Genomic DNA, 22,809 nt, shown 5'->3' with positions numbered 1-22,809 from the left:
GCAGATACTTTTTCTGCAAGGACCTCTCCTTAGTTTCAAGCACTGCAAGGGGATGCTGCCCTTGGCACATTAAAAAGCTGATCTGGAGACCCAGTAGACACAAGCTCGCTGGAGAGCACTGGCGCTTACATCCTCTTCCAGATGTGCAGCAACTGCATGGCCACTCTGCGATGTGAGCCAGTTAACGCTGTAACAGCCCGGCTAGACAGTCAGGATAAACACTGAAAACCCTGCAACAACAGTAATTACGAGGAGACATCTGCTCCACAGCAAAGCTGGTGGCAAGCTGACATTTCATTATGGTAATATAGGGAGAGCAACAAAAAAGTGAGGGAGGGGAGTGAAGTTTCCCTTCAGGAGATGATGAGCCTTTCATGCACGTGTCTGGTACTATGCCTGATACCACAGGGCTAAGATTCCCCAAAGCCTCAAAAAAAAAAAATACAGGCCACAAATATATGTGGGCCATACAAGTACCTCCCTGGAGCTAAGTCTGTCAAAACTGAGGGAGTTACACTAGGCAAGCAGGTACTCTAGGCTTTTTATTATTTCTTCTGTACAGGAAAGTAAAAAAAAAAACAGAACAAAACCACAAACCAATTCCCATATCAAATAACTATTTATCTTGTAAAACACATTCCCTGCCTTTACGCAGTCTAATAAAAGTAGAGGAAAAACGCAGGCCGTTTGCCAGATGCTCTGTGTTTGTTCAGTGCCCATCTCAGCCTGGTACCCAGCAGGTCTGGGCACTACTGGCTGTAAGGCACAGGAGGAATATGAATGTTGAACAAAGAAATAAGAAACACATCCTTTGCAAAAATCAAAGCCGTCAAACACTAGGGTCAATGAACATTTGTGCCTCCCAGACCAGAATATCCACATGCTTCACATGACCGTGACAGGCTCTGACCTCAACTGCTCGGAGGAGAAAATTAGCACAAGTGCCTGTGGGGCAGAGGAGCACAGGCTGGGCTTTCAGGAGTGCGCCTGACACATCCCAGGGCTTTGCAACGCAGCGTCAGCCAGGCGCTTCTGCAAACCTGGCACACAGTTTAAATAACAACAAACTGGGATGGGAAGGAGATGGGCACAGAGGGGAAGTGGCTGGCCAGGTCAGGAGCAGCAGTGCTGGGAGCAGTGTCCAACCCACGTGCCGTGCTGCTTTGCCATGCTGTTTGGGTGACAGTAATGAAAGTCTTGTGCCAGCTGGCTCAAAAAACTTCTATCTGCAGATCCTCTCCCCTGTCTAGCTGCCTTGTGCAGAGGCAATAGCCATGAAGGGAGAAGGACAGGGGACAGGAACTGTGCACCACACACCAGCTGGTGCAAATAAACAAGGCTCCATCACAGCTGCAAAAATTGTAAGAGCAAGAGCTCACACCTGCTAAGAAATGATTGGTGTGGAGCTGCTAACCTGATGAAGGCAACCTGAAATCCCTTTTCTGCTCTGAAGAAGCACAGTTCTTAAAGTCCCAGTCTGCCAGCTGCTGTGGGCATCCTCCCTCGCACAGCTATCCAAAACGGGCTTCAGACTTCAAAATGCACAGTCTTATCCTCTCCTGTGCTGTGCCTTGCCACTGGTACAGTTCAGTACAACACAGGGCTGCAGAACAAAGAGTAAAAGATTTCCCCAAAAATCATTCCCAAGGCCACTTGTAGGCAATAGAAAAAACCTGGCTTGTTTGAGAGCTGCAAAAAGGAAGCAGGACTGCTCATCTGCAGGACATTAACACCACTAAGCACAGAAAAACTTCCCAACCCACCAACTTCTGCTGCAAGTCCAGATCTCTTGCAGATAATGCAACTGCAGGGAGAAGTGCAAGGAACAATTAATTCAGCAGGGCTGGCCAAAGGCTGACCGGCCAAATGGCGGGACACAAGCATCACTGCCACACAGTGCGAAAGGAGCCTGGGGACACCTGTCTTGCAGGAAAGGTACTCGTTAAACCAGCATGATCTGCATTTCCAGCACAACACCCAGAGGAAAAGCTGGTGTTATCCCTGCAGAACTCCAGAGGGAGAGCTAAGCATCTCAGAAATAAAAGCCTACCACTGTTGATACCCTCCAGACTGCTAATGACTGTACAGAAGGGACAACCACGCAACCCATGGAGCCACCCAAGGGGAGTAGGTGACAGCCACAGTCAGTTAAACATAATCACCAGCACAAATTAACCCTCTAATTTCACCAGCCTGAAGCATCTGGGAGCAAGTTCCTTTCCTCTGCAGACATAAGAGCAGCAATCAGGAAAGGCAGCTTTGCTGGGACTGCTATTGAATGTCACTGGAAGCCAGGACCAGAGGTCCCAGAAACAAAACACTCATCCTGTCCTTGGGACTAAGGACATGTTGTGACACAGCTGCTATCAAACAGGAGCAGGGCTGCATCAGGCAGAGTAGAGAAGGCAAAGCACTTTCAACATAAATAAAACCCCAAATGTGCATTAAAAAAACAGAAACAAAGTATCTGTATCACCACACCTAAACTTGCTCCATGAGGGTTTGGGGATTTTCTTTTAAACCAACCCATGACCTTCCCTTAGTTCTCTCCATGGGGAAATGGGAACCCTAAGTTGAGTTCGTGCCTTTCAGAGGGAATTTTCAGCTACTCTGTATGCTGCTCAAGGAGACTGGCCACAACGAGACATTGGGTTTTTTGCTTCTGACATTACAGTAACAGTCACAAAGCAGGCAGATGTCAGCCCCGGCGAGGCTGCCCCGAGATCCACACCATCCAGCCATAGCAACGTGGTGCTGGATGCACGCAGCCTTGGGAAGGACCATCCCGTCAGTGCTTGCCTCCGAGGCCCCATGTGCCACATACAAGGTGGACATCAACAGCCAAAAAACACTCATTCCCACGCAAATGTACCTGTCTGCATCCCTCCCAAGGTTAAAATCTATGCTGAGCCTGCCAAAGCAGAGCACTTTACTGAAGCTGCCTTGACAAACTGATAAAACGGTTCCACTTGTTGCTTTTGCCTGGAAAGGATTTTGCTCTAAAAGCAGAGGTCAGCAGCTCACTGGAACAACTTCCCTGGGCTCCAAGATGCTCTCTACTTTCTGTGCTGACAGACCCGATTCAAAGAATAGATCAATACCTCTTCATAATGAAAACGAAACAATGTAAGATATTACAGAGGCCTTAGGAGAAAGTCTGATTGTGCAGCACTCCATTAAATTCGGTTTTATTAGACCCATCCTTCACTTCAGTGGAAAGGTAACAGTATTTCAGGCCTATTTGCATCTGAATAACAATCCCATGGATTTCTAGAGCATCGTCTAGGCAAAGATCCTAAAGCATGTCAGAAATACTTGTTTGCTAGACCTCACAGCTGCCCCACGAACGAAGCAGGTATGAACAGGTGAGGGCGCATATACTACATTTCCATCACTACCTGTGTTAGAAAGCCTGACCCGGCACATCCGAAGTTGGACTTAGTCAAACCCTAGAGCCCCGAGGTGCTCAGAAACAAGAGAAATCATGCCTAAAAGTCTAGACTGTTTCCTGACTTTGGGCATGGAGCGCAGGCACCTAAAAAAAGCCTGCTGAAGGCTGATGCTATGTGGTGGAGAAATACAACATCAGAAGAGGATTCAGAGCACTCAGGGTGTGAGCAACAGTTGGGAAAGGACCATCTTACTCTGTCCCTCTTGATTTCAGAGCCTCTAGCAGGTACGATGCACCTACTGCCTATAGCAGCTGGGATGAACCCACAATTGGGACTCCAAATTTGAGCCCATAGGAAACAACTACCCAAAATAAAAGGTCTCCTTGAAAGTCTGGCTTTTCAGGGCTTCGTTTTGTTTCTTCATTATGATGTATTTTAACTCAGTTGGTATTAGCAGCATTGATACAATGGTTTGGGTGTTCAGGTGTGAAACAGAGGAATCTGGAGTTTCTCAGAGCAACAAGGATGTGGGGTGTGCTGTGGAGGGGCTGCCTGCTTCTCCTGCTTTCACAGCTTCCCAACAGGGGCAGAATAAAAAAGCACCTGCAGCTTTGTGAAAAGCTGCCCATGACCTTGCAGCTGGTCCTTACGGCAGACCTTGTCCCAGGACGGATTCTCTGAAAGCCTCTCCAGCAGCACACCTGGATTACTCGCATCCTTTCAGCAGTTTCAGGCAGTCTGCACCCACTTCTCCCATAACTTCATCAGCACCACAAACGTGGTTTCTCACCTCAGCCCTAGACAACAAGACAGCGTGTCTTTAACGCCAAGAGGCTGTCACAGCTGCCTGGTGGTGCTCTGCCGTTCAGACGCTTCTTGGCCTGCAAACACTCTGGGTGCCGACTGCCCAGGGAATGCGCAGCTCATTTGTACTTCCAGGTCACAAAACATGCCCATTTAGGACACCGCTGTGGCAAATGCTGAACGTAGTCTCTGTGAAAAGCCATCGGCTGATGTGGGAATGGTATTAAAAGAAAACATAGCCTTACGCGCCTCTGAACTGGGGTTAGCAATCCTGCAGAACTAAGCTTGCAATAGTCAGAGCCAAACGACTTCAACAACTACAAAATGAAACTCTTGCAGAAAGCCAGTACTCCAAGCGTCATCGCTGCTGTTAGCACGCACATTGTCCCTGAGAGGATCTCTCTGCTTAGCTGTACCCCGTCACTTGGGAAGGTATGGGGCAGTGCCGAGGTCCTGGACCATCATGGCTGTAAACTGAGCTGTGGCTTAGAGATCCTGCAGCACTTGTATCGCAAAGCAGCGTTCAGGCAGGGTGAATTTTCAGCAGCTGTGGTACAGTAGATGGGGCTGGAAAAAAAGGCAGCTTTTGGGGAGAATCTCTGCTGCTGGGCCAGCTGGCTCCTGTCTGTGCGCACAGCACACAGCCCTGCCTGGGCTCTCCGCAGGTCTCCTGCTGCTCTGCCTCCCTGCTCCATCACTGCTCGTTAGCAAAGCTCCGCTGAGCACATCATTTCTTTCTGTTCAGTCCCTTGGCTGCCTTCAGTGGGACAAGCCAGCTTTTTTCACAACATGTAACTCATTTCTGAAATACGCCTCATTTCTAGATACCGCAGGCTATTCAGAGACTCAATAGGCTTTCCTTTTCATTCAGAAGCAAACGCCTGGGAACTGTCTGCCTAGATTAACAGCCACTGAAGACCAAGAGGGAGCAGAGACAGGAGTGCTAGAAAAAGAGAGATTGTTCCTTGCTCCTTTTAAAAAAGGTGCCTTTCACTGCATTCCCTTCTGGAAACCTTAGAGCTCCAGCAGGTTAACGCCAACTTACTAAAAGCCCATTTAAAAATTATACATGTAAAACTTTGCAATGCACCGACACATCCTGCTGTTTACTGAGGCTGATGCTGAATTATACTTGATTAAAAACAGAATCCCATTCAAGGGCAAAAGCAATCCATATGGCGCTACTGCAGAGCCTGCTTAGTATTACTCTCACATCACCCCTGTAGCAAAGAAATGATTTAACACCCTCCCAAGGAAACTGCTGCACCACCATCCAGAGCTTAAAACAGAAGGCTGCTCTTTGAAGCAATCCTCCGCTGAGAAAGAGCTGGAGGACATGGTTGCAGTGGGCCATGCAAGGGGAACACCTTCCTTCCCATGCTCAGCTCATTGCAGGGGTTTTATGTAGCAGCTGGGGCGAGGATCCCAGCTCTGATTTTCTCAGCTCTGTTCACTCTTTTGCCACGCTCTTGCTGCATCCATCAAACCTCTGCCACTTGAGTAAGTTCCTTAAGCCCAGGTTTTACAAAGGGGGATCCCAACACCCAGTACTTCCCAGCCCTTTGGAAGAGTTCAGCTTCCATTTGTGCTCCATCCTCAGCACCTTGTTGCCCACTGCGCTCCTGGCAGAAGGGATAAGATGTGGGATACTGCTGGTAGGAAGCAACAGGGAAGAGGAAAGAGAGGTAGCCTTGCCAAAGGCAGCCTTTCTATACCTGTCCTCCAGCCCACACGAGCACACCGTATTTCACCAGTGACAGAGGCCATGCAGAGCCTCCTGCCACAGCTATGCACAGGCCAACGTTCAAGGGACCATCGCGAAAGCGGGGAGCAGGGTACATGCAGCAAGCACAGCCAGAACAACCTGCACAGTCTGTGCCGTGGGATGCGTCTAACTCCAGGCACAATCACTTACATAACTGCATCAAACAACAACAACAACCACCAAACTGCCTGATCTTTAAGAGGCTTTAGCACATCTCTCTAAGCTGCTCCACCAGCTAATTACTCTCACTCTTATACAAAGTCCTCATCGATCAGTATCAGCAACACTTGCAGCTACATGAGAGGTGGTTTGTTTTTTTTTTTTATCATGTAAAGAGAGCTCTGCAAGTGATAAAACACAAGTCAGCCCCTCTTCTCCTGGTTGTGTCATTTATAACACCCAGCACCTTGCAGCTGTAGTTGCAGTCAAGAGCCCCCACCTCAACAGGCTCCGTTTTGAGGGGCTCTGAACTTGTGCAGGCAAGAGGCAGGAGCAGGCCTCCATTCCACACATGGGAACGGAGGCACAGATGGATCAAGTAGCTCGCTGGGAGTCACAGGAGAGCATGCAGCAGCTCCATCAAAGACTGGTGTCCCAGCTCTGCTGGCCCATGCCAACACGAGGTCTGAGGAACTCACCTCTGCCAAGAGCCAAACCAGCTCAAACCCATCTACACCACTGATGCTTGAGAGCACCTAGCCCAAGCTTATGTTGCAGTAGATATTCTTCAGAACAGACAAGCCCATGTTGACTCAGCTGTTGATTTATTGGCTTAAATTTCCTTTTAAGATAATGGAAGTTATACTCGCATATTGATGATCAAGTAGATTAAGTCTTATCTCAGAAAAGCCAGCTTTGATCTGCACATCAGGCAGGGCTTCAGAGCATCGCAGGCATTCATACAGGCGCCCTGCAGAGAACTGCTGCTGGAAAGGTAACTTCCCAACGGCTGTAGCTGCGTGTCACGACCCTCCCTTCAACCCAACAGCTCATACAGACGAGACAAGCAATCCTCTAAGGAGGGCACCAGAACTGATACCCTTAATTTCCCGAGACACAGTTGCAGTCGGGAAATTGTGCATTTTCTACAGAGAATGCAGGAAATAATGTTTTTTCTTCCTTTCAGCCACACTGACAGCAATTGTTTCAGCTTCTCATGAGCCAGATAAAATACCGAGCTTGCAGCTAAACAGCAGAAGTGACAGCCGCTGTGCTTCATCTTGACTGTTGAAGTCAGCAGTGTTTTCCCCTGGGTCAAGCTTGCGTGCTCGTTCTACGCTAAGTGTCTGCTCCTGGCTAATGTCACAGCCAGGCTACCTGCTTACACAGACCTTACGTTTGCTTATTCTTATTCCTTACTTCGGCTCCTACTGAACAAAGCTACTTGTGTTCCAGTCCTAAAACCAAACGGGGATGCCTGCCTGGCATATCCCTCATGTCTTTTGATGGAGTACACTTCTCTTTCACAACCTCTCCTGCGGCTCCCATATGTCTCCCGCCCCTGGAGAAGAGTTTAAGGTATCTACTTCACATGTTGAACCAAACAGCTGCTCACAATAAGGAAAACATTTCTGGCCAGCAGACAGCAGCCTGACACCGGAAGATAATCCTCCCATTACACACTTCACCTGGTACTGGTTTCCACTGTTCATCTGCCAAAGCAAACTGGCATGACACCAAATTCGCCTTTGCTCACCAAACCCATTACCGTGCAGTTATTAAATATAAGTCAGTACTGAGTCAATCCAGAAGGAAATTTTACTGCCTTCAAGAAGTCAAACCTGTATTCAGGTATCACCATAACCAGGATATCCAAAGTAAAACAGCAGAATATCTGCCTTTGTCCAGCAAACCTGTAGGCTTTGCTAGGAGGAGGGATGTGTCAACTCCTTCAGTAAGTATTTTCAGCTACATTTACTGTAGAAGACAACTCTGAAATACCGCTGTGCCCTCAATTAATAAGGCTTGGGGGGCTCCAGGACTGCTAGCTTTTTCTAATGGATGGTCAAAGGGGTGGAAGGACAGCTGGCATAGACAAGGACTCTGCAGCCTTGAAAAGCCACCCCTGAAGTGAGATGTGATTGAGGTCTATAAACCAGGGGTGGCACGGAGAGAGCATGACTGTTCTTAAGTCACTCCTGACATCAGCTGAAACCTGCAGGATCAGACTCAATTCCAAATGGGAACTGTTCCTCACAGTATGCAAGTAGGAGGTAGCAAACAAAGATTTACACAAGTTTAAAAAGGGATTGGACAAACGAATGGAACAGTATCAGCGGTTATTAGATAAAGACATAACCTTTGGCCAAGGAAACACCTAAGCCACTGATCTCAGGGTGCTGGAAGGCATGCTGCAGGGTGTGCGGCTGGACGCCCACCTGGCCGGCGCTGCTGGTGGGTGCCGGCTGTGAGGCACCCCGGGCTGATCCACAGCTGCCTGGCTCTGCGGGGAGCACCGTACTCACCTCCCGGCTTTCAGGATTGACTCCTGCCGCAGCTGCTAATTCCTTCAGCAACTATTTGCTATCCAGCACATGTATTTCTGCTGAGTATCATTGGGAAAGCAATGTTTACCTTACTAGAAGGGAGACTCAGGTTTAAATAACCCCAGATAAGCACTACTAGAGGGAAGTTACAAGTGGAAAGGGAGGTAATTGCACATATCCCCATTCACTGGGACGCTTAAGCACATGCTTTAGTTAATGACACAAATAATCCAGCAAAACTTTTCCATCCAAAGCACTTAAGTATATTCTGAAATTACCACTCCAGTGGTACTTACAACAAGCAGACAGCCTGGCTCCCCAGTTCACGAGGGGGTGTGTGCAATGCCATCAGTGCTGGGGAAGTCTTGCATGTGGGAGCAAAAGCACTTTCCTTTGTAAGGCCCATTTCACCAGGATGGGAATTAAAGTTTGCATGTGTTTAAATGACTCCTGAAATAATCTGCACAACTGAGCCTAAGTCTAAGACAGGCGTACGAAAAACAGAACAGGTGAACCAGTAATATTACCGCACTTAAGCATAAAATATTTTCCCAGCAGTTCAGGGGCAGAGGAAGGTATACTCTACCACAGGCAGATCTGCCCAGCTCTCAGACCTTGAACCTGCCTGTTTTTTCACTGACCAGTGAATGAGGCTGAGACCGCGCATGTATCAAAGTGCACTTCCCCGTATTAAACGTACTAAACCCAGAAACCCAGACAAAAGCAGTCGATGAAGCAAGGCAGCACTGTGCCATTGCCTGGATGGAAGAGCTCTCGGCTCTCTCCACAGCGTCTGTCCCTGCCTCCCACCATGCCTAAGCCAGGCTTCCCACCCAGCATGGGATGTTTCTGCTCTCATCACACAGACCACTGCCTCCCTCAAGTGCTTCTCCCCAGAGCCAGCACTCCCGCTGGAGGCCTCCACCCCAGGCAAGTATCACAAGTAACAAGGGGAGTCCAGTCCCCACGGACACACAGTGGCTGTGGACCACATGCCACCACCAGTAATTTAAAAGGCCAGTTCCCATCAGCTTGGCTCCTGCAGCCCCTTCCCACTCACCATGTACCATTTGCACCAAGGGCAGCGCACTAGCCTGGATTAACACCTTGCAGGCTCCGACAGGAATCCCGTTTGCAACTTCTAATTTAATAAAACCCAACCAGCAATGATGCACTTGCTGCTGTGATGACTACGAGCTTCAAGCAGCTGCATGGTTATTGAGTCTCCCAAATTACATAACAATTATGTATGCTTACATTAAAATTACCTTGCAATCTCTAGATTGCCTGGCAACACTTTTCCTTCAGCGTGCACTTTTCCTCTGTAGTTATATAATAATTGCCACGCATTTACCCAGCAGTTCTGAGCGAACACCATTTTTAACTTTCATTCGCTAATAAAATAAGTGGTTACTCAATAGCCCAAAATAAAGTATCCTATTGTTCCTGTTGTTGGGAGTGTTTCGACATCCTATAATTTATTGCCCTGTTTCACTCCCTCTGCCTAGGACTATCCACACTTTGCTTTTTTTTTTTTTTTTTCCTTTTTGGACTATCTTCTAAACTTAAAGTTTCCTCTGAGCAGGAACTGTTACGCCAGCAGCATCCGGCACAGCAGAGCTTGGATCTCCCAGCTGAGGCATACAGGTTCTGCTATAATATGAATGTTAATGAGAACATAAAAAGCTGCAGTCTTCACCCTTGAAACTCTACTGAAAAACAGTCTTGTGCTTCCCATTCATATATACATTTCCACTGACTTCCTGGGGTGACCTGACTGATTTTGGCAGAACCTGGAAGCTTCTGGGCTGTCACAGACCTACAAACATTGATTTCATTCCCACCCACTGGTTTTAGACAAAAAATGAGGTGGTGTTGCATTTCAATGTGGAGATGGACCAAGGCACTGAAAACCACCTGCCTCAGCAAGGTCTGTTATGCTCAGAGACTTATTCTCTGCAGGTTTTTGAAACCAAGGGAGTCTTCAACAAAAGCAAGGGGCTTGCTTGGGCTCTGAGCAGCTGCTGAGCTTGTAGGGGCCACTGGAGATAAGTGAAACTAAGGCAGACATGGCTCAAAGCACTACAGCAGCATGAAACGTTCCTTTTGAGTTTGACACAGCCACATGTTGGCTTTTTGAAAGCACATCTGAAACAATTCCCTCTGGTTTGTGAAAGAAGCAGGTATTTATTTCCAAAGGCTGAAACAGCTGGAAAAATCTCACCTTGCACTAAACAGGGAGAGTGACACGGCTCTGTCTCGCACATGTCTGACCTTTCATGTGTTGCATGCTGCTCATTAGCTGGGGATGATGATCACTTGCTCAAGCGTCCTTGTCCCTCCCTCTGCTGGCTGCTCCGCCTTCAGATTTGCTACTAAAACCGTGCATTTGCACTGCCAAAGTAAGCCAGGTTTGTGAAAGGTTGCCATGCCTGAGAGATGCCAAGCTAACCTACATCAGTCTCACAGAACCTGGCACAGCGCAGCTACCTCCGCCGTCAGGTCAGCAGAGCGATAGCCTCAAGGATGGTGTGGACAAGCTGCTGGATGGAAGAGGAGCCAAGCCAAAGGCCACCTACCCCAGCACCCCATCTCCTGCCAGGGTCAATAGCTTGGGGAAAAGCATCAGGCAGAAAGATGCAACACCTTCAATACCCATAACTCCCTGTTCTAAGCAGCCCGATGGCGAACTCTGCGTGCATCCTCATATTTCATAGTCCTTGATGCTCTTTTCTTCTACAGACTTGTCTAATCACTTTCAGCCCATTTAGTTCTGGCACCCACTATCTCCTCTGGCTATGAACGTCACAGTTTAATTACATGCTATGTGAACGAGTAATTCCTTCTGGTTTAAACTTGCTACCTGATTATTGTTTGCTACCCCTCACTTCCTGTGTTTTTAGAGACAGAGAAGATTCATTGCCTGTTCACCACTTCCCTGACACTTAGGATTTTATAAGCCTCTGTCATATCACCCCCTCCCATGATAAGATTTGAAAATTAAGAGCTTTGGTCTTATCTCTGTGCGGAAGATGTTCCACCTCTGTATAGATGTTCCAGGACCATCCTGATCACCCTTCTCAGGCTTTTTTCAGTTCTAGAGAGCTGTTTTAATAAGACAGGCTGAGCCAAGTTGCACAAAATATTCAAGATACTCCTTGTCTGTATCTAAGAGCTCTTACAGATCCAAATAACTGCATAATGGGCATTTTCTGTTTTCTTCTCTATTTCATTCCCAATAACTCCCCAAATCTTGTTAGCTTTGTTGACCATCACTAAGTAACGGGCTGGCATTTTCAAGAGAGCTATCCAGAACAAAGCCCGAGTGAGAACAGCTAATTTAGAGCCCATTACTATATATGCATTTTTACGTTGTTTCTCCCCCTCATGCATTCCCCTGCAGTCAGCAATGTGAATTTTTATCTGCCATTTTATCGTGCCGTCACTTGCTATCATGGCATCTTCCTGCCAGTCTTCGCAGTCAGTTCTGACAATGACTATCCTGAATAACTAGATGTCATCACCAGTCTCTCTTCTTGTACTCTACCCTTCTTCTGGTCATTGAGGAACATACTGAACAACTCAGGCCACATTATGGACTCCTGTTTAACTGCACTAGTGACTCTTCTCCATTGTGAAAGCTGTATTCCTACTTTCCTGATTGTCTAGTTATTAATCCACAAGAGGCCATCCAACCAAAGAGACTTATGAGCTTCTTTATGAGCTACTGTTAATGGATCTAATCAAAAAGCTGTTTGGCAATTGAAACACAATGCAGTAACAGGATCACCTTATCTACATGTCTGTTGACTCCTCTGGAAGACAAACAGATCTGCAAGGTATGAATTGCCCCTGCAAAAGGTGTATCGTCTCTCCCTCCTCCTATTCAGCCATCCAACCATGCTCAATTCTTTAGTGCATCAACGCGCAGAGAAAGCGGTCCATGATGAGATCACTAAACTACGGGGAGCTGTCTACAAAGAGGACAGCAGAATCAAACAGGCAGAGAGACAAACGCAGCTCACCAGCAGTTTGTCTGACAATGTGCCCAGCTGGTACACAAGCAGTAACTGCAGACCAGCCAACTCATGGGTACCTCTGTGCTACATGGGTCCCTGGTAGCACCCTGGGCAGGAACTGCTCCAGTACAAGGAGCAGCGCTGAGAATAAAGGCAGGGACTTTCTGCTGGAAAAGGGAGAGAAGGGGCTCAGGCTAATGTGAATGAGCAACAGGGGATCCGAGTTGTGCCTTGGTGACAATGCTGGTAGGAGGCTCAGGAGGAGTGGGAACGTGCAGTGCAATATGTTTAAACACAGCATGGGAGTAATGCCAGCTACCAGTGCCGCACCACATCAAAGCACCAGGCTCTCTAACCCACTCCCCCCTGCATGGTACGGATGTGTCGTCCACCCATAAATGCCCAGCTCTACTGTGCTCGCTACTTTCAGAGGTCTGTCTTACAGAAAAGAAAGCAACCAGCAATTTCATGGGTATCCTCCCACTGCTGGCACAGGTCAGAAGAGAAGCCCAGCCATGAAGCCTGCAGCACAAGGTCTGCAGATCAGCAGTGAGCAAAGTGCACCATCTGGCAGCCTCACCTCCCCCGCTGCAGAGAGTGAGAGGTTACATGGACATGCCAGCTCTGCTAAGAGTCCACGAGGGGAAACACCAGCCAGTCCCCGATGCTCCTCAGAGCCCACACTCACAAGATGCCAGCACATAGACCGCTCTACCTTGTGTCTTCAATTCAGGGACCCCTCTTCTCCCACCCCTGCCAGCAGGGACATGTCAACTACAACAGTGCCAGAAAAATCCCTGCTGTCATTTACAGACCTACCATGGCCTCCTTGTACTCTTCAGGACAGGCACTCAGCAAAGAATCTGGCCTCAGCCACACTGGGAGAAGACTTACTAAAAAAAGGTGATGATAATCAAATAGGCTATAAACAAGAAACCTGCCGCTGGAGTCTCTGGACAGAGCCTGGGAACACACTTGAGTCACCAGCTCCCTGGGAGGGCACAGCAGTGCTGCGTTCTTGTCACAACACAGCCCTGAGTGATGACAAGTCAGAAACTGATGCTGTGGAAGGAGTGGACAAGCACTGCTCGCCAGCTCTCCCCATGGCCAGCACTTGCCCTGCTAAGCTGAGGACAGCCATTTGTTCCCACTGAAGCTAAGTGACTCAGTCTGTGTCACTGCAAACACCCATTTTCTGGCTCTGCTATTGCTTTCAAAGATGCTCTCCAAAAAGAGGTAAATAGAAGAAAAAAAGGAAGCCACTATTTTCATAACGCCCTTTCTAAGGAATGCCTGCTCCCAGCATCTGTGATACTGCCTGGGTAAATCTGAGCTGAGCAGGGCCACCACCAACTGCAAACCCCGTCACATGCAAGTAGAGGGGACCTCGCTCGCTCGACTGACAGCCCACCAGAGTAGAGAGGCTGAGCAGGAGGTCGACGCATGCGCTCTGCAAAGCTGCTGTCAGTGCTGGTTGTACTCACAGTACTCGATGCCCAAGACGATGTCTCGGAAGTAGAGCCGAGCCTGCTCCTCGCTGAAGGGCTGGTCACTCGGTACCTCCATGACAGGCCTGTTAGGAAGAGGGAGAGTAATTAAGTACTTTGCAGAATGGCACTATCCCTCCTTGCTGGAGGAGTTTCAGGTTCTCCATCACTACGTCCCCAGCATTGAGGGCCAGGCTCCCAAGAGGTTCTGCGTGCTGTGACACAGGATGGATCCTTTCTGGACATGGTGACACCTTGCTCAACATTAGTGAGCTCAGCTAGCAGTGACAGGTGGCTTTGCACAGTTCCTGAGCCAGCGTGAGCCACAGAGCCCTCACCAACACCAGGATTAACTGCTGCTGTCTGCACAAAATAGGGCAAACACTCCATTCACTGAGAGTCCTAACGGGAAAAGTGTGGTGAAAGAACAAAACTGGATCCGGACTTTGGTTTCTTGCTAAAGCTGCTCATGGCTGTGAGCACCAGCAGGTACCAGGCAGCAGTGGGGATAGTGCCCTTTTCTGTGCACTGGATATAGTGCCTGCTGGGGCTCAGTCCTGAAGCAATATCAGCATGCAGCTGATCTAAATCAAGGCAGAATCTAGACACGAGCCACTGGCTCAAAAGTTAAGTGTGAATATTTCCAGTGCATTGTGCTAAACTGCTTTGAAAACCTATTTTGCTGTTCAGGGTTCAGCCACCATCAGAACTCAGCCATTCAGCCCTAAACAGCCAAGGTTACCTGGTCAGCTTCTCCTCTCCTTTCCTTTGTATGCCACCACTTACGAGATGCACAGAATCCTCTAAAAGCCCCTCTCCGGCCTGTGCCTGCTGAAAGCTGAGGGCAAAGAGGCTGTAAGAGCTAGTCAGCCTCTTCTCTTCCCCAGCAGATGAATGGTAGGAGCTAAGGACTTCACTGCACTGGGGGTTAATTCTGCTTGTGGTTGGCAGCTTGACCTTGCATTTGGACATACGCCCACTGACTCAGGCTGGATTTAAGTGAGCGCTCCTGAGACACTGTCCTTGCAAGCCAAACCCTGGCTGAGAATAGTCCATCACCAAAACCAGGCTCTGCAGCTCTTCCCCTCAGCACCCAGCAGCAAAGCCTTCCTGCAGCATTTCTCTCTTCTCCCTTGCTGCCATTTGACTGACAACCTTCATCTCCCATTTGCATTTTTCTGCCACTGCCTTCCCTCCCTCTTCATGCACATTTTTCTGTTGCTGAAACCAGGGAGAAATAATGTGAGTGGCAGGACTGGCAGAGCCACTAATGGAGTCTAATTGCCTTCTGCTAGAGGCAGACAGGCTGCGCTCAGCCGAGCTGCACATTCCCTGACCACAGCTGAATACAGAAGCTTTTTTTTTTTTCCTCCCCCTCTCCTACAGGATAGTCATCAGCCTGGTCACCAGGGAGACTGGGGAGCCTCTCACCAGCAACCCACTGGAGCTGGCAGCCTGCAAGAGGCTGGGGGCCACAGAGAAAAATAAGCCCTTCGGGAATCTTCCCCATCCTGGGCACAGCTCTCCCGACGTCGCTGTGACTCCATGGAGCTGCAGAATCAGCGCAGGTGTAGCAAAAAGCGAGGAGACTCCCACCACCTTATGACTTCTGCTATGGAAAAATGTGCCAACAAAACAGCCTGCCACAATGTTAGTGCTAGGGGCAAAATAAGGCAGCGGGTGGCAAGTAAGTGTTGACGCAACCGCACACCCCTTGTGCCAGAGGAAGCCCCAGCAGAGCATTCCTATTAAAACTTTTTCTTCCAGGCACCTGATGGGGAATTGGCATCAAATTTGTTTTCCGGATCAAAGCCTGACACCAGGACGTGTCCTCCTAGCCCGTTACTATTCACCACATCATTCCAGGCTGTCACAGTGCAAAGGCAACTACAGCTGGATTTTGCCTCCAGACAGCGGTTTGCCCCACTGTACATATCAAACCTCCGTCTCACCTAGGATGCTAATGATGAACACCAAAAATTTCAACACAAGGGATCCCAGGAGGGCTACTTACCCTTTCCTTAGGAGGTCAAACACTGCAAGAAAAGGAAATCAAGCCATGAATGAATCAGAAGAGGGGACTGGACTTATTTGGTTCTTAGCACCTACAAAACCACATCCACTCCCATACCTGCAAAATCAATTTATGTCCACTCACTTCTCTTCCCTCACCCATGACAAGGACACCAGAGGATGCAAAATGAAAACATTCATCTCTTCAGCAAAGACAAATATCCCCACCTCCCACCAGCTCCATGCAGGGAGACAGCAGGTGCTCATTTATCAACCACATTTCTGCTGCTCTCAGTGTCAACCCTTGCTGATTTGAGCCCCATCTTATTCAGTACCTTCAGGGAGGGTGTTTGGTGTGATATTTCTGCTAAAGTGCTGATACCAAACGAGATGCTGTAAGAACATGTTGCTCCATTTCTGCTGTGTCAATCAGCAGCACAGCTACATGGCTGTCGGAGATAAATGCTCCTTGGCAGAAGCAACTGGAGAAGATTTGTTGGTGTGAGTTCAGGTTTGTAGAGTTCATGAGTTTTTGTGTCTGATTAGGGGGTTAGTGGCAATGCGTTTTTCTGATCCTGTCTCTGACCTGTTCTGCAAACAGGAGAAGGCCTTTATTTAGTAGCAGAGCTCTTTCCTCATGAATTACTAAGGGATTTCTTGCACCTCCCAAGAAATCTGAGCAGATCGCCCTCACCAAAGCACCAGGCAGCCCTGCTTACAGCTGCAATGTTAGACCAGCTGAAGGTACAAACGCAACAAGCCAGCCCGCACTGCCTCGTCTTGCTCTCCAGGCTGAAGAAGCTGCAGCTTGTGGCAGCATTTCATTATTCAACCATCTTGTGCCATTGCAGGTTGCTCAATTTCTATCAGCACGCTCCATCCCCTGCTTTCTTCCCAGTGAGCATGCAGCAGAGAGTGCTCACAGCAGTACTTAATGCCAGCAGTAATTAGGAAAGAGCAAACACCACTTTCTCTAGTTTTGCTTTGTAGTAGAGGGCATTTTTGGAAGGAGAAAGGTGCAGTTATCAGCTGGGTCAGCAGCAGGAGGGAGGAAACACACTTGCAGAGGGCTTAATCCTGAGCAGCGCTGAGCACCCACAGCTTCCCCTTGCTGCTGAGGGAACTGCAGAGGCAGGAGCTTGATTTGCTTTCATTGCTCTGCCTGAAATCACAGGATCCCGGGCAGAGCAAAGGGAAGCAAAGAGGTGATGGGGCACGGACAACACAGCCACTGCTCGCTGCCCAGGGACCAGTGCAACCTCCCCGGGACCCCCAATGGGACCAAGCGGTCTCCCACTTGTCCCGCTGCTATTGCTGCCATTTCTGCGACTGTTACCTTGCTCCACAGGGAAAGCTTGGTTTTGGGGGTTTGGGTTGTTTTTTAGTTTCTTGGGGTTTGGGCGGGGGGGGGGGGGGGGGGTTTGTTTGTTTGTTTGTTTTCCCCTGCAGCTTTTTCAACTTCCTCATGCATTTATTTTCATTCAACAAAAAAGCTTGCTACCTTATCTCTCCCCTTCGCTCCATCCCCAGGAGTTCAGGCCTTTAAGCAATGGCCTCAGCCACCCTCCCCACCACACATGCATCTGCCTTAGCTGCCATTTTGCGATGTTGTCAGAGTGCCACTGGGGCTTCAGCCAAAAGGGAAAAGTGGCCTTTCAAAGGCAAATAGCTTCACTTGCTAGGCAGAGCCCCCTTTCACAGGCGGCTTCAAAAGCACTCCATAATTATTTCATGAGAAGCAGCCTTTGAGCCTGTCTCATCAGGAAACGTTACAGGGAAGCAGAGATGTAATAGGGTCAGACATCCCCCTCATCTGGCCGATCTCAGAGGGCACCTCAGTGCCTCCCAGGCCTGTCCCTCCAGGTTTTGCCCAAATAGGGGTTAGGCTGTGACTGGCACTTCCAAGGTTTGCAGGAGAGGAAGACAAAATGGGTGGAAATTCCTCGCGCTCTGCATAAATGCACGGTCAGCTACAGCCTCCCATCTGAGCAGCCCACGGCAGGGTCTGGGCTCAGAGGCCAAAGGCAGGAGTGCTGCTGTCTTAGGAGGTCCTGAGGCTCAGCAGGGTGGTCAGTGTGTCTGCAGGGGTCACAGGGAACACCCTGAGACAATACTGCTTTCCAGAGTCACTACCACTACCCACAGCCTACAGAAGGAGTTTGGAGAGGCCAACTTCATACCAGGAGGATGAGAAATCATCCTGCACCCTTCCCTTCTCTCCTGGCTCTAGGACTGGAACTGACATATACGTAGGGGAGGGCAGAGCCGCTGTCACATCTTTTTAGTGTCCCCATGGCAAGGAGATGTCTACAGCTATACTAAGACACAAGGTTGCCTTACCCTACCGCAACGGGTCCTTCCATCCTGCTGCCTTTACAGGCATTTAACTTTTCAGAAAAAATAAGTCTGCTGAAGTTGGTACAAGTTTCCTCCTGGTATTGACCCTGAGCCCTGGTATGTGTTACTTGCATCACTAGGTCTAAACCCAGACAGTTCTGTTAGCATATAATGACTCACATACCCATGTACAAGTTGTCCTCTGCAGGATCATCAAGGACCTGTAATTGATAACAGAGAGATAAGGGGAAAGGAGAAAAAGAGAAAAACAGCAGGAAAAAAAATATTTTTAATCAAATAACATTTTACTGCTCCCTGTACACTGTGCTGAGCTGCAGAGCATTGAGAACAACTTATGCCAATATTTAGAGATTCCTGCAGAGAGAGGGGCTTTGAAGGACACAGATTTTCCTGCCTCCAGAAAAATCTGGGCTTCTGCCTGTATTTGGAGAAACAGCTTACCAATAAAGGCACTGTTTGTCCTAATCTGACCTCAGCCAATATTGAAAATGGCACCAAAGCCTTGCACTTGTGTACCTTCCCAGGCTTGTCTACACACAAGTTTCACTGGTCCAAGCTTGCTGCTCTTTCTACCAGCACAGCCAGCTGCCTTCTCTTGGACACCAGCCCAAAGCCCAGCATAAGTATGTCAGTTTGTCATATATAATTGGTACGATCTTGCTTGGAATCACCAGCCTATATTTCTGAACAACTACATTTCTGAACAACTATTTTAAACCAAACAGCTCACCTCTATCAGTTTAACAATGTTGACATGGTCCAGTTTCTTTAAGATGGCTATTTCCTGATAGACTCTGTCCAGTGGTGCCATGGGTTTTGGCTGCTCTCCGGAGGATGCTTTCGACCCTCTGGGAGGAGGCCGACCTGCAATTGTGATAACATGGTGAAGAACTACTCATTTTTCAGCAGCACCTGGCACGCAGGAGTGAGCAACCACTGGCCCCTCTGCAGATACCTCCAGCTATTCTGGAAGATATCATCGCCTTGTTATCATCCCAACACACTACAGTCTCCACCCAGAACAGAGATCTCCAAGCCCCATTCAGACCAGCTCCTACTGGCTTCCCAGCCTGGTCTGTTTGCCAGGTCCCATGGCCCAGCCACTGGAGCCAGGTGCTATCTGAGGGGGTAGGAGAACCCCTGGGAGGAGGGGGTCTGCCCTGCCTAACTTCCAGCACTTCATTAGGCTTCAAAGATGATGAACATGGAAGAGTCAGCACTTCAAAGAGACTCAGAAAATCAAAGCCAGGAACCTAATTACCGAGTGCATTGAATTTCCCTGTGGTTGTGCCTGCCCTTTCACTACCCACTGCATTTTAACCAGCGCCCCAACTACTTGGGCAGCATTCAAATGAGGCCAAGTTCTGCAGTCCTTGCAGACAACATTTCTACAGAGAGATTTGCCTGGCTGAGGACAACAGGCAGACCTCTAAATGTGAGATACCCACGTGGAAATCCATACTGCTTCAAGAGCTTCTTTTTGGAGAGGACTTTCATAGCCTGAAGGAAGAAGAAAAAGCAGTGTTAAAACTGAACAAGAGCCAAAGTGCTCATTGCTGTGACCCGGGAGTGTGCTGGGCATCAGGGACTGGCGCAGGTCTGTCCTCAAACTAAGAGAAAGTCTTCTGGTTAGTGGTAGCCACGAGACACACAAACACGCTGACACAAGCTTTCCTAAAGGCACTGCTAACCCATTTGTTTCATTAACCTTTTTCCCATAAAAAAAAATAAATAGTTTTGATTGATTTAAAATTGGACAAAGAAAAAGGAGACTAATTTCTGCATTTGGGGCAGGAGTTTGAAGGAAGAGGTAGGTTCCTCTAGCTGACCTTTAAGTACCTGCTATTTTGGATGATGCTATGGCCATGCCGCAAGTCAGAGCCACTTCAAGGCTGCTCCACCTTATGTTTTGCTTTGCCAGAAGATCTAGGAAGGAAAAGAGCTGGAGTGTCACGGCCATACTGCTAACACCCTTTCAACCTCCATCACAGACCTGGAATAGGGCGAGGACACAGCCCTTCCACCAGCTCTGCACTGCCTGGGGAGGCCCTTTGCATTTTCAAAGACTTTTTTGCCCCATAAACCATTCCATGCCGCCAGACCAATACAGAGCACCTACAGCGTGATCCAGCACCATGCCCAAGACCACGAACAAGATACTTCACGGCCATCTGTCCCTGCGCCATCAGAAACAGTGAAGCCAGCTCTGTGCAGGAGTATGGCAAAGGCACAGGGAGGGAAGTGGGTTTTTGCCAATGGCTTCTCCCCCTTCTCATACCCGATCGTATGCTGGCACCATTGCGAATCCAGGCAGCTGAGGCGTGGGAGGGGGTCAGGGTAATTTTTTCTGCCATCCAACTGGCATTAGCATAGTGCCAAAAGGCAATCTGAATTTAATAAACAGTCTCTGCACCTCCATCTGCTCTGTGCATTAATAACCTTTTTGAGGGCCACTCAAACAGCCCCGAGTGGCCCAGCAGATAAATATTTCATGAGAAACCAGCTCATGGTACAATTTGCTTAGGAAAACAGCCTGTGCTCCCAGGAGCTGGGATGGTCACTCGCTCCTTCCCCTAGAATAGGTAGTTACTCCTATTAATTAAGCATCCAAATCTGTAATTCACACTGGAGTGACCCCTGTGAAATATAATTAACCAAGGACTCCCGCAGGACACAGTCAAATGCCAAGGAATTTTGCATTCATACCACGGAGGCAGGCTCTCTGCACGCTACCCGTTTTTAACATGTACAGCAGGCACAGGTCACCAAAACCATTTCGGTGAGCTCCTTACTGAGCTGTTTTTCCTGGCAGAGATGCCACCATGTGCCCCAGGATCCCCACTTCCAATCAGTGCTCCCACTGCAGCCAGGTTCACAGCTCACTGAAAGGATTGTTATTTTTGGTACGGATCCAGTGAAATCCTCTGGATTTGCACCCATGTAATTGAAAAGAGACACTGTGTAGTTCTCAATCCTGCCTGACAGCTCCTGAGCCAACTGTTGGCAACAACGGTGTTGAGAGACAGGCTCAGAAGTGCTTATCTTTTACTTAGCACAGTGCTGTGTCTAATACAGACAGCCAAATGATTCATGGTCTGCTGAAAGAGGATCCAAGATGTGCGCAACCACCTCCAAGGATGGCCAGGACCAAGGCTGGAGGACTTCCTACGCTCCCCACTTTTATCTCTCCATAATGAAAATTTATGGGAAGAATCAAAGGAATTGGTACACCTATTTCTCTTTCAACCATCACCAGCCCGGGAGGAGAAGGTTCTCCTTGCTCCAATCCCACCTTGAGTCCTCCCTGCCTTCTGGCAAGGAGCTTTAGGAAAAAGAAGAAACAGAAGATGCAATTTGCTGCTGAAAGCTCCCAAGTTGCATCAATACTTGGGGAACCCGGCCTGAGGAACTGAACCATCGCCACCAGCCGTGCCCGCATCAGGTTAGTCCTTCCCAGGGCAGGCTCTGGGGAGAGGCTGGACAGAGCAGGAAGGTACAGAGAAGAGCAGTAACAAAGACAAGAATTGCTCTCAGGGACAGAAACGGAGGGAACAAGAGCTACTGCTGTCACCCAAACTTCCTGAAGGATGCTACGAGGGGCGATGGGGAGATGAGTGGGGGTTTCTGTATTGTAGGTGAGCTGACTGTAAACCACCTCTACTGCTGCGGAAGAAGCACCAGGACATGCTTATACCAACTTCAAAGCACCAGTACCTGCTACTACACAAGCAGGGCTGGATCAGAAGAGAGGACTTGTCCCACTGTGCTTTCAAATGCAAACACGGGACAAAGAGCAAACTTCATCATGCAACGGGCCAGAGCCACTTAATTATCACAAGAGCAGAGACGAGAGCACATGGCAGTGAAGCCTCACTGTAATTACAGCACGAGCTGGCAGGACAAGGCTTCCTCACTGAATTGTAGCTGCGCATAATGGGAGCAACACAGGGATGCTTCAGCAAACCTCTCCTTCCGGGCTCACATGCATGAAAGAGCCAAAGACATTTGTACTTGCAGGCAGAGCTAATTACCTAGATAATGCCTTTCTGATAAAGAACCAGCTCAGAGCCAAGCCGAGGGATTTTCCCTTTGCACTGGCAAGCATTCCTTCAGCTTCCTCAGGAAAAGAGGGAGCCTAGAGGAGATTTCCTCCACACATGCCCTTGCACGCACTTTCCTTCCGACTATTCACACATAGATGTGGGTCTGGAACTGTGTGCTTTTCTTTGATGTACATTTGTTATTTAAGTTTACTGCTTTCCTCCTAGCAACCTTGCAGCTGGAAACTACAGGGAAGCCACCCGAGGGAAAGGAGATCCCAGGTTTATGGAAAGGAGGGATGCCTGAAACACAGCAGCTTTCACAACAGTGAGACCCTGAGCCTGCATCCTGCTGCTGGTGATGACAACAGCAAAATGGCCGTTAGTTGCAGGACGGAAAGGTGATAAAATGGATCAAGCCAAGGGAATGTATCACCTGTCCTTT

At 48.7% G+C, this 22,809-nt stretch overlaps 1 protein-coding gene across 1 annotated transcript in view; it reads right to left on the bottom strand.

Moving 5' to 3' along the window:
• CAMKK1 (calcium/calmodulin dependent protein kinase kinase 1) overlaps nucleotides 1–22,809 on the bottom strand; it is a gene marked incomplete at both ends in the record, with an annotated part of 60,354 nt that overhangs the window by 20,262 nt on the left and 17,283 nt on the right. Inside the window, 5 exons of the mRNA XM_082328091.1 lie at nucleotides 13,951–14,039; nucleotides 15,968–15,989; nucleotides 18,488–18,524; nucleotides 19,055–19,188; nucleotides 19,773–19,824. Of these exons, the coding sequence (XP_082184217.1) occupies nucleotides 13,951–14,039; nucleotides 15,968–15,989; nucleotides 18,488–18,524; nucleotides 19,055–19,188; nucleotides 19,773–19,824 (334 nt within the window). The remainder of the gene's footprint in view (nucleotides 1–13,950; nucleotides 14,040–15,967; nucleotides 15,990–18,487; nucleotides 18,525–19,054; nucleotides 19,189–19,772; nucleotides 19,825–22,809) is intronic.

Source organism: Platalea leucorodia (genome assembly GCF_965183815.1).
Source record: "Platalea leucorodia genome assembly, chromosome: 16".
NCBI lineage: Eukaryota > Metazoa > Chordata > Aves > Pelecaniformes > Threskiornithidae > Platalea > Platalea leucorodia.
The sequence above is the reverse complement of the archived record's forward strand: the minus strand, read 5'-3'. Positions and strand labels throughout refer to the sequence as shown.